We start from the raw sequence: 11929 nt of genomic DNA, 5'->3' as shown, positions 1-11929 counted from the left end.
ATACATCATAGCTGTGAGTCACGCATGAATGGCAGATGTGCTCGCTTTGCTTTTGCTTTGTATTTGTGACAATCCTTCAGCTCACAAATCCCTCTGACATGCCGATGTGGACTGTGATCTTCATCAACTCGCCCTGATATTTTTTTCGGTGCAAGAGTTATATATGAATCGTCTGACACGATCACTTGTGAATGCCAGTGTATACCGTAAATCTCACTTAAAAATGCATCGACCGTAGCCCTTGAGCAAATGCTGAGGCTGCCGCTAACAACTCCAGTTATTTGGTTCCAATGTCGGCCGTACGTGGATGCTATTTCCGTATTTCCGACTTCGACACAACTGTAGCAGGCTATCAGCTAATGATATTCAACTGGTTACAAATGTAGCGGCGGCGGCGGTGACTGCCCCGGAGAACATCTGCCAGCGAGCTGCGGAGGACTGTTTACATGCTAGCTGATTTAGTGCCGGTTGATAAAACACGTCCGCGCTGAATAAACTGCTTATTTAGCGAGTCGTTTGCTAGGCCTGTATGATAGACGTTAAAGAAAGATATCGTAGCCTTGCTAACGAGCTAACACGGTAGCAAGCTTGCTAGCTATCAACCTTGACAGTCAATTAAAACTCAGTGTAATGGCTAAGGAACAAAGCCCAAGTAGCGTATCCCTATAATGCTATCTTTTCCCGTTGCTTCCGGATGTAGTTTTGCCTGAGACACACAAAAATACGTGCCTGTTATGGAAATAAAGTAAAATAAACGATATAAGACTGGAAAAAAAGTATAGTAAAGACTATGGATTACTTCAACTACGGAAGCCGAAATGTGTCTCTTGCATTCATTTCGAAATACAGCTGTGGTAGGAAGGTTGCGGGGGAAGGAAGTTCGTGCAATAAAAACTTAGCGCCAAGAACTGGTTACGCTGCCAGACGCGCTGCCTGCCACTCCTCGATCCATCTGGTGCAGTTTCTATAATACGCGCGGTTTGGAAATGACAACTTCTGCCATGTTCCTCAAGAGCAGCTTGGTTGTCGCCTACTCAGACATGTACAAGGCAGTGATAGGCAGATAGTTGTCACGGCAGAGGTATCTAGAAGAGACTTATCTGAAATTAAAGGAAGTGAAATATAGCGATTGCATTTGGCAATCGAATTCTCAGGGCTGCACGAAGTAGGCCTAGGATATGTTACAATAGTTCTGTCTTCAGAAACAAAATGCAAAGATATTAATATAAATATACATTTTAAATGTTGTTAATGCCATCTTCCTTAAAACTGACAAATACCCCACTATCCCTGACCAAAACATTTCAATGAACCTAAAACACGCCACACGCCACAAGCCCTGAAGCCAACACTGGCAACCCTGCAAGTTATCTGCAGCGTTGTTCCAAAAGATTTCCAGCTATGAAAGCTGACACTCAGGACAGAATGAGCATTTGTAAGGCTTCTCTACACATCCAAAAGATTTGTATATCTGTAAAACTCTTTGAGACAAATTGCGTTGTTTAAATGACTATATAGATAAATTAGAATTGAATTTAATTAAAATAGAAAGGTATTGGACTTCGCTGATAACATTTTCACTTCTAAAAAAATTGGTTAAAAATACAACAATGCCAGAAATAATGCTGAAAGGCTAACTCATTGTACTAACTCACAGAACACAATAAAAGTATACAAATATTTTTGACATGCATATAATATTAATTAAGGTAGAGCTCCCCGTAAAAGCAACATCCCTTGTCAGCCATGGGAACGTTTCAAGCGGGGGCTGCTGTTGGGTATTTTTTTATTTATAGCTATGTACGTGCGGGTCCTCTACTATCCGCTAGGGGGCACTGCAACACCCTCTGCGCCCCCACATCCCTCGGCCTTGCTGTCAGTATATAATGACTCACTCTAGCTAGTCTGTATAATTCATTATTTAGGCTACATCATTAACCTGATGAATAATGATGTTTGGTGGTCTGTTCATGCTGGCTTTCCTGTTAGCGGTTACTGAGTCTAAGACATTCAGGGCAGTTTAGTTCACTGGGGCAGAATGAATACAAATCAGTTCTGAAAAAATGCATTAATATGTAAGAAATCCTTTTTACTTGCTGTGTGGACACTTGCGTGTCTTCAGAAATACATAGAGGTTTTCCCCTTCTCAACTCACACACATTCATCTCACATGCAAGGTCCAGTGTTATGGCCCACTTTTGACATGTGTTTATGTTGAATAATGTCACAAAGATATTAGTATTCACCCCTGATTTTGTATCAGATTTACAATTTATGAAATATGCTTTATGCCTACTACATAGCTCTGACTGTGACACTAAAATATTTTAAATTTCATGCTACAACTTGACTTTCCTCACATGTTACTTACCTGTGGGGCCTAATCTGATGCAGTGAGAGGGAGAATCTGGGAGTGGAGGTGCTTGGGCAGCAGTTTACATATTAAGAGCTTGGATTAGGGTCAGTTTGAAAGGTGTCAACAGAGAGGGCTCATATATACAGGCCTATATTACTGGCAGGTAAATGATTACTGATTCACCAATCTTCATAATCCTATTCCTTTCACCCACTGACATTCAGCAGTGTATGTGTGTGTGTGTGTGTGTGTGTGTGTGTGTGTGTGTGTGTGTGTGTGTGTGTATAAAATGTGGGTGCTACCTCTGTCTGCATAAATGTTCTTGTGTACATGGTAAAGAATAAGTGAAATTGTATGCCTACAAGATAGTTTGTGTTTGTGTGTGTGTGTGTGTGTGTCTGTGTGTGTGTGTGTGTGTGTGTGTGCATGCTGGCAGGTGGGTGGTTGTGAGTGCATGATTTAGTATTCAAGGCAAAAGTCAAAGAGACACAAGCAAGTGGAAGATATTTCAACTATTCACATAAAACTGCACTACACAACAAAACAGTTAAGAACTTTAACTTTTATTTAATCAGACTGTCGTACCGCTCTGTAGTTCTTGAGTTCTGTAAGATATTTGTTGCTTTGCAGGGCATGGAGAGAATCTGACTACACCAGCGCCTTATATTCCCAAGGTTGTTATCTTGCATTATGTACAATGTATATACACCTACTGTTTGTTGATAAACAATAGTGTAAATGAGGAATAGGCATTCACTATAAAGTCATTAGCTTTTCACATTGCATAACATGAACACAAGCCAATAAGCGGGCAATCAGATAAGTGATCATGCAGTTTGTTTCTCATTATCACAGATTAGAAAAACACAGCAGGAAGAAATTTTGAAATGATCTTTAACCTGTGGCAGCTGCCGATAATTTATTGACATCCTTACTGATTTCTTGATCCTGGCAAAACATAATGACAGGGTTCTAGAAAACTAATCTTCTCAGGGGACTTTTTCCATTTTTTCTTAAACACAGGACAGTGTCATGGATACGTTGGGCTATTCTTAATCACTGGAGTGCACACTGTCTCACAGACAATTACAGGTGCTCTTAGTAGAATTGACATAGTTCTACAGAATAAAGTGGAGAGAATAAAGTGTTTAAGTAAACTGTACAGTACAATTTTAAATATGACAGTAGACTTATAAAAGTGCCAAAGCATGGATAAGATCCAACAACATTTAAGAGCAATCTTGTTCCACGTTGTTTTTATCATCTATTCAGGTTGCTTAGGTTGTTTTTAGGTGGCAGGGGTCGGTGCTGGTGCTGCGCCTGACGACCCTGCAGGGGTCGTTGCCGGGGCCACCCCTGACGACCCTGCAGCTCCAGCCTCAGCCTTGACCAGGCCATCCTGCACTTGGTTTAGCAGAAGTAGTTTCATCACCGGGTTCAGGTACTCCACGATGGTCTCCGACACATTCTTCTCCAGAAGATAACCCTCTGTCTCAATCTCTGTGTTCTCCTGCCCAATCACAGCCTCCATGGAGGTCTGAAGATACCTCAGGCTTGCCAGCACTACACTCTGTGAGAAGACAGAGGAATGAGAGATTGGATGTTGTATGGGATTGAGGATAAAGGTATAAAACATTACAGACATAGGTGATGGAAGGAGATATGGAAAGTAGAAAGGCGTGGAGATCATATGAATCAGATCATTCACCTCTGCATATAAATGCACATAAATGAGTATTTTTATCTCCATGTAGGAAATAATTAACAGATTTAAGCCCTGCAAAACTGATGGTACGCAAAAATGAATAAAGAAACTGTAAACATATGAGAGTGTTCAGGTACTCAAAAAAAGCTCATTCTATTTTTTCATACTTCCATTATTTCTTTGGATTCCTGTAGTTCACTGCGTCTGGGATGCATCTGGGATCTGCTTCTTCTAAGACAGAGCCTACACCATCACCAATCGATCAAGTGAGCATAATCCTCCAGTGGTGACTACAGTGTGGTACCTGAAGCAGGAAGAGGAGCAGCACTCCGGCCCCGATGCTGTTCATTAGGGCTGTATAGTAGCTGAGCAAAGCCTCCCTGCAGCCGCGGACAAAGATGTTGAGCTCCTCAGTCTGGTGCTCATAGTTGTAGTGAGCGGAGTTGTTGGTGAGCTTGTACTGAATACAAGGCCTGGCGGAGCTGGGGTTGCAGCAGCTGAAGGGGACCCCGTCCAGCAGGTAACGCCCGTCCACATTGCTTTTGATGCGGCTGCGTGAGCGGAGGATATGGATGGAGAAAAGATATTCAAGCAGGGACAGGACAGCGTGAGAATGGAGAATGAAACTTCTGTAGGTTGTTTTGCTGAACCCACACATTTGTTGAGAGGTGAGGTGAGAATAAAGGACACGTGTTTGGGGTTTTTTACCCAGCAGTTTAAACCTAGACATAATGTGATGGATGATATGTACCGCTTTGATGCCTTCAAGTTATCAGAGCAAAAAAATGGTCATCGGTTTCACCCAGATTCATAATGCTTGATGTTTCAATCAATATCAGAACAGATTTGCCTATATCAGATAACCCATTTAGACTTATTTTTAGTGCATTGCTGAGCTTGGCCTCTGACTACCCAGTGACACCAGCCACAAATCACAGATGTATTTTTTGGTGTTTTATTTTTTGGACCCTTCTTTCCCCATGTAACCCCCACTCCCATCAGCCCCTTTCCTCTGCCTCCACCTCTCCCAAAACTCACTCCTTAACCTCCTTGGAGCTGAAGTCCAGGTAGCGGTTGCTGATCCACTGCACCTCAAACCAGTCCCTGTAGTCGTTGTTGCCACAGCAACGGAACTCCATCTGCAGGTGGTCGATGGTCTGTTTCTGGAAGCAGCGGCCCGGCGTGTCCGTGTCCTTGTAGAAACGCAGGGCATTCCTCAGGCCGACCTGCAGGGAGCCCTCCAGGCTGCTCCTCATGGTGAAGCTGAGGATGACGCCGATCAGCGTGAGGCTGGTGAAGATGATGGCGCAGCAGCAGTAGGGCTTCAGGAAGGTCTTCCAGCGAGGGAAGCGCCCCACATCCAGGGCATCCTGGCAGATCTGCCCCGCAAAGTAGTTGATGCCAATGGCAGCCAGCCCCGATACTATCAGGGTGTTCGGGACAATGTGAATATTGCTGTTGTCCATCACCTAGAGGACAGAATTGGAGTTACTGAACTTTTGTTATGACTCAGTTCCCAGGTTATGGGGGGGGGGGGGGTTCATTTCTGATCATCTGTTGTTCATATTTCCCGTATATGGCATTACAGAGTGGATTCTATTTGTACAGTATGTACAGTGTTGCAATGAATAAACTGACTCTTTTTTGCTGGTACTAATGAGGGCCTGTGAGCCCTATTCAGCCTACATCTCTTAAGATTTTAGTCATTTATTTGCATAGCTTTATTATATGCTAAAGTGCTTAGCTGGTACAGCCTTTTACAAGCATCTGGTTGCAGAAAATCAAGAATTTAAGGTCCTTGAGGGCATTTCTGACTGCATTGCTTTCTTTTGCCACAGGACTTAGGCCTTTGAGCGTATCACGCTAGCCCTGATTCAGATCCAATTATTTCAGTGGCTGACACATTTTTATACTTTTGAATTAGTGTTGTAGTATAACAGTGAACTACAACAGTTCTTCATGTTTTGTGTACAAATAGGCAGAAACACAGCTGTCATTAAATTATGAAATGAGTTTTCAAAGTTCAATGCAAACAGACATCAAAGTCGTTTTAAAAGCAGTATCACCTTTATAATTCATATAAGTGAGCAAAACAATCTCTAATGGGACAAGTTTTCCAGGTTTGGTACACTGGATGATTCTGTAGTGTGACCTGAACTAGTCACCATGCATTGGACAGCTCATTGAAGTCGACAGTTTCCTAAGCCTATTGTAACCAGCTTAAGTAATATTTATATTCGTATAGGTTAATCCTCTGCAGACATTTCAATCAGAATGTCTGCTGTAGTGCTTTGTACTGTTTCATGCATACACGCACTACAAATTAGCAGCTGCCTTTTTCATCCTTCTAAAGAATATCAATGCTCAATAACAGTAGCAATGAATGGATCCTAACTATTAACATAATTGTAAATGGGGGTGTTTTCTCTTTATGTCCATAAACCCAGTTTCAGTGTACATGATCACGGTCTATGTAGTTCCACTAGTATGTTCTCTGTAGGTTTTAAGATTACATCATATTCTGGCCTAAGATCAAATGATGCCTACTACTAAACCTTACTAAGAAAATATGTTTCAAGTTTCGAAAGGTATCAGTACAAATAAAGAGTACATTTGAAGTGTGGTACAGAAGGATGTGTTTATATACCTCTGTTCTCCGTCGTATTTCTGTCTTCAGGAAGCACCCGAAACAGAAGTTGAGTGCTCCACCTACAATAGCCAGCCAGGAGAGGAGCCACAACCCCTGAGCCAGCTTTACCCTTTTTTCAAATGGGAACTTCATCTTAGCCCAAACCATGATGACAGCGGAGGAATGACACCCTTCAGAGAAAAATGCAAGGATGCTCTTCAGGTCTGAAAAAGAAGACCGAGGTAAAAGGGCAATCGGAAACGACGGAGGTTCGAAATGACTGTAGACACTGACTATCGAGTATCACTTGGAATGCCAAAGTTGAGTATGAATGGTTCTCAAGATGTTTAAAATGTGATAGTTTGATAAGGACAATGCTTCAAAAAGAGAGCTAAAATTATTAAAATAATCTTGTAATTCAAAGTCCAAGGTTGAATCCACTTGTGTCTCTTTAAGTGTGGGTCAAATCAGTTTTGGCCACACAGTTCAGGTGGTTACTAACTCCGTATATAGTGGGCTGTCTGGAGTTTTTGGTGCAGGGATCTCCCCAGTCGAAATGCTAAAATCAGTTGAGATGTCCAGATATCCACTCAATGGACAGAATAGCACATGTACATCTCTGTGTCCATGCTTGGTTGAAACTGGGTTTGGCCAAAGCCAAAGGGCTGGGGTGTCTTACCTGTAATCCTTTACCTATCCTATTACCATGGTGCTATTCCGTGGGAATCCAGGGAACTGTCTGCTCAGCAAAGATTGAGATTGCAGCTGGACATGAACAGATGCAGCCATGTTGCCACGCTGTGGCAACAGTCTTATGAAACTTTGAGCTAATGCAGACTCTTCAGGACTACAGACCGCAGAATGTTTGACTGCTGGACACAGGCATGCTCAGTCTTAATTTACATGGATTAGAATGGATCACAGGGCAATCATTAACATTTCCAACTGATATTTTTAGTGTTAGAGCATACCAAAAGGGATATAATATAATGATAACTTCCTGTAAGCACGAGCATGGCAAAGACTACATAGAAGTCTTTCTGGGAAAGACTGAGTGGAAAATAAATACAGAATGTAGAGGAACGTGAATGTTTGGATATTCTTGGTTAAATCAGATGTGTCTTACAGCTGTGTCTTACAGTCCTGTGCCTGTTAGGGGCTTTAGGCATGTTAGGCCTGACTCACATCGCTGCACTGATTTTTGCCTGCCCCTGAAGTTTGCCTTTGACTTCAATAGGTAGAAGCAAGCAAAGCCTCCCAGTCAATATCTATGAATATTTGGAATGCAACAGAAGGAGAGCCCAATTAGATCACAGACCAAATTCTTCCATCTGTCACATACTAATACCATCACTTATTTGTGAAGAACATTTTTGTTTTTATTTTGAAAATCTTAAGTGCAACCACTGCCTAATGCAAGCAATGAATAACGACTATGTGCTCTTCTGAAATCAATATGGTGTTGCCATCTTTAGTGAAATTATGAATAAAGATTAGTGCATTATGTCCAGGGGATGCCTGGAATGGTAGGAATTATACATCTTCCCACATGTTACAGATGATGCATCTTAGAATCATGTGCAGTTTTCCACAGTTTTAAACTTCTTATCATTTTATCATTGCAAAGATTTATCATCACTTCATTTGCCCAATAAATGGTTTACCCTTTTTTTCTCAGAGTAACACTGTTCCTTATGCTCTTACATACACATATATAAAGAGTACAAACCACCCACCATAATTCAGAATTTGTTCTACACTTTTAATTCCTCCACAGTTAAGAACAACATTATCTGGCCACTGATTTTTTATGCTAATGACCACTTCTCTTACAGGCTGCTTTAATCTGGGGCAGAGTGGACGATGTGCAATGGTGGAGATCTCTGCAGTAAATTTAAATTATCACCACAGAGCGGGAGAGTTTATATTATTGGGCAGAATGTTGGCATTGAATGCTTGTGATGTCACACCAAGCAGCTTGGAGAATCACAGCCTATGCCCCGATGAGGGACACTTCATATTGTATTATTTCTCGCTTGGTAGATACAGTGACAAATCGCATATGTGTTCTGGAAAAGAAAATGCAGTTTTATTTACTGTGCTTCCTTTAGATGTAACAAGGTATATTACTGACTAAGTTCTTTTTACCGGCTTTAGATCTGGTCTTTTGCTTAAAAATGAGTGACATAAAACACATGCTTAAAATGTAAATGAAAACAAGGTGATATTTCAAATGTTCCATATACTATAAATAACATAAGAACTAGCCTGACCACTAACTGAATGGACTTTCAGCTGAATTCACAAAATGATTCTGTGCTGATTTCTGCTCTGCTTTTATTGCAGTGACTGAAATGAATGTTCACAGCTTGAGCACCTTGTTTTGAGTTCCACTTGGGATTTACATGCTAAAAGACATTAGTAAGGAGGAATATATTGAATAGTCCCTGAATTTAATGTACACAGGTGCATCAAACATGCACAAAATGCAGGCCTGTTGTGTGAATAACGCCACAGAAGCATGTAGAGCCACAAAGCATGAACATGACTGGACAAGAATAATATTTTTAATATGCTTTGGAAAATAGGCATGTACCAAAACTTACTTATACACATACTTATATATAAGCTATTCATAAACCTACTTATACACATACTTAAATATAAGATATTCATAAACCTACTTATACACATACTTAAATATAAGATATTCATAAACCTACTTATACACATACTTAAATATAAGATATTAATAAACCTACTTATACACATACTTAAATATAAGATATTCATAAACCTACTTATACACATACTTAAATATAAGATATTCATAAACCTACTTATACACATACTTAAATATAAAATATTCAATAAAGCTTGCAAGGAATAAGGAATTAAGGAATAAGCACTTAAATATCTTTTACTCTATAAACTTTCAAAATACAAAAAAAACAAAACAAAACAGGAAAACATTATAAATGAATATTGGTTAAAGTAACAAAATTAAAGTGTTACTGCATGTGCAGCATGGAACCAAGTTCTGTTTTCAAGCAACAACTTCCATATCAGATTAACCAGCATTAACACATTCACTTCCTAATCATTCAAAACATTTCTAGGATCAGAAATCTTCATTGAGCACCTAAAATGAAAAACAAACAAACAAATTCAATGAAACTCTTGTTTTACCCCGCTATGAAATATTTCAAGTTTCAAGTTTGGTTTATTTGTCACATACATAGTCATACACAGTATAACTCGCAGTGAAATGGTTTGTATTTATCTGTAGGTCAACAATTGCTTTAAAACTACTAAGTCCCAAGAGCTGAGTTATAGTTTTTTGTCTCTGATTAAAAAAAAAAAAAAGGTTCATACCAACCTTTACATTTTTTTTTCTCTGTGTACATGTGCATTTGCTAGCAGAAGTAGCTTTCTAAGGGCATTTTCTAAGGGCAGTTGGGTCTTACATGTGTAAAATAAAGATGCCACAGTTTTATTTGATGTTGCCTCTTGAGGACATCAAAGAGGCTCCCTCAGTGGGGCTTTGAAAGGCCCTTGGACAGACATATCATTGATTATGAATTGAAAAGCCTAATTTGAAATTCAATACTACCAAAATTCAAAAAAATTAATTCCAGTTCCTAGAGGCAGACTGAAGGCACACGACCATCTCATTGGGTAATACCTTACAATAAGGTAGTGATTTCATAATACATACTATCAATATATATCAATATATACTTAAACAATATGTGTTTTCAATATATACTTAAGAAATATGTGTTATCTAATCCTATTTAGTGTGCTTTGGTCACCTGTCTGCATTATAGAAGTCACATTAGATGGTGCTGCATTATTCATCAAAAACTGTACAACCACACACAGTTTGACATTTACAATATTTATGATTACAGTACCAGCCCAAACTGACACATTAACAGTGATACATTAACCTATTCACAGTGTATTGTATTTTACAATGAAACTTGTGGAATTTACCAGACAACCATCAAATTCTCTTAAAACCATTTGATTAATTGCAAAACCAAACACACGGTTGCCATTCATAAATGTAATAAAGACTAACACTCTTATCAACCCTGTATTTCATAGATGTGTTCTCTCTCCCTCTTGCATGGACTGGCTGATCTTCCATTATGTTGAACCTGGACTCACCAGATTATCCATAAGATCCAAAACACCCTTCCCTAGCATTTTTCCCACCATCTGGCAATTTGCCCTTGGCCAGATGAGCTCATCTTTATCCAGATCTTTTGCACCACCTCCATGTGGCTGGTGAAGGTCCATCATGGCTTCGGTGCACTTTAACTGACTGTGCTGCGTATGAAGTTGCAGGCTGTGCTGCTCATGAGTTGATTCCTTGCAGGCTGAGAGTATACGAATGGAAAAGCCCAAACACTGCCCAGCAGGGACGTGGAACTTTCCCCCTCAAAGCCGCACAGACTCCGGCTGGAGTCTGGTCTCACAGTGTATGGTGAACTGGGGTACTTGCAGACCTCTGGCCACCTCTTCACCTTCGGATTCGCTCTCAGTATGTCCATCTCCCCTTCTGTTCTGATCCTCCCTTACCCACCAACTATGCCTCTGTTGCCATGGCGAAAAACCCACACCACCATAGTCACTTCCCACCAAATTTTTGCTTCCACAGTGTTTTGCTTCCTCTCCCATTTCTGACCAGTCTGATTCCTCTTCCATTTGAGAATCCAGAGGCTGATCCCCAGTCACTGAGAATTTGTCATTGTTTGTAAATGGAACTGGAGGAAATGCATCTGGAAGCCCGAATGGCTTGATGGTATCATCTGACTTGAAAAGCATTATCAGAGTATCCTGGAGCACTGAAGTCACCTATGGGAAAAATGAGAGAAGAGAAATTTAATTGAGTATTACACAAAACTTCAGTCTACATGCAAGTTTTTAAATTCTGTGTTTAACTGGAGGGAATTGAGAAGTGTAACTATATGATATATATGAGCTATATGTGCACATCCATAATGTCTCTCTGTATTCAGCCTGTCTGGTTTGAGATGCTCTCTGTCATCTTCCTGTCAGCAAGCTCTCACATTAATTGTCTCCAGGCTATGAATGGTTGTCTTGGCAGCTGACAGCTGCTCTGTTGAAATTTGCTGCTTCAATCTGTCACATTCCCCATCCTGACTTTCGGCCTGAAGGCAGATAACAGGAGATCAGAAAAGCACAGAAAAACACTTATATATATTAT

At 40.3% G+C, this 11929-nt stretch overlaps 2 protein-coding genes across 2 annotated transcripts in view; both read right to left on the bottom strand.

Annotated features, from left to right (window-relative positions):
* The window catches only part of rps6ka4 (ribosomal protein S6 kinase, polypeptide 4), a 16470-nt gene extending 15615 nt beyond the window's left edge, over positions 1-855 (bottom strand). The window contains exon 1 of the mRNA XM_035527261.1: positions 1-855. This exon is cut by the window's left edge and continues 233 nt beyond it. The gene's annotated coding sequence lies outside the window, so the exon portion shown is untranslated.
* A 3435-nt stretch (positions 856-4290) lies between these two features.
* rom1a (retinal outer segment membrane protein 1a) lies at positions 4291-6843 on the bottom strand. The gene is made up of 3 exons (XM_027017750.2): positions 6709-6843; positions 5100-5530; positions 4291-4612 (listed from the first exon to the last, which is right to left on the bottom strand). The coding sequence occupies exons 1-3, from the start codon at positions 6841-6843 to the stop codon at positions 4324-4326; spliced, it is 855 nt and encodes a 284-aa protein (XP_026873551.2). The 3' UTR covers positions 4291-4323.
* Between the last annotated feature and the right edge of the window lie 5086 nt (positions 6844-11929).

This window comes from Electrophorus electricus, chromosome 6 (genome assembly GCF_013358815.1).
Source record: "Electrophorus electricus isolate fEleEle1 chromosome 6, fEleEle1.pri, whole genome shotgun sequence".
NCBI classification, from domain to species: Eukaryota; Metazoa; Chordata; class Actinopteri; order Gymnotiformes; family Gymnotidae; genus Electrophorus; species Electrophorus electricus.
The sequence above is the reverse complement of the archived record's forward strand: the minus strand, read 5'-3'. Positions and strand labels throughout refer to the sequence as shown.

What these genes read in the sequence shown, in the direction of transcription:
- rom1a (XM_027017750.2), bottom strand. Translation starts at nt 6,843, where the DNA reads ATGAAGTTCCCATTTGAAAAAAGGGTAAAGCTGGCTCAGGGGTTGTGG. An exon ending in AAATACGACGGAGAACAGAG is followed by an intron (nt 5,531 to 6,708) that starts GTATATAAACAC and finishes TCTGTCCTCTAG; the next exon opens with GTGATGGACAACAGCAATAT. An exon ending in AGCTCCAAGGAGGTTAAGGA is followed by an intron (nt 4,613 to 5,099) that starts GTGAGTTTTGGG and finishes CCGCTCACGCAG; the next exon opens with CCGCATCAAAAGCAATGTGG.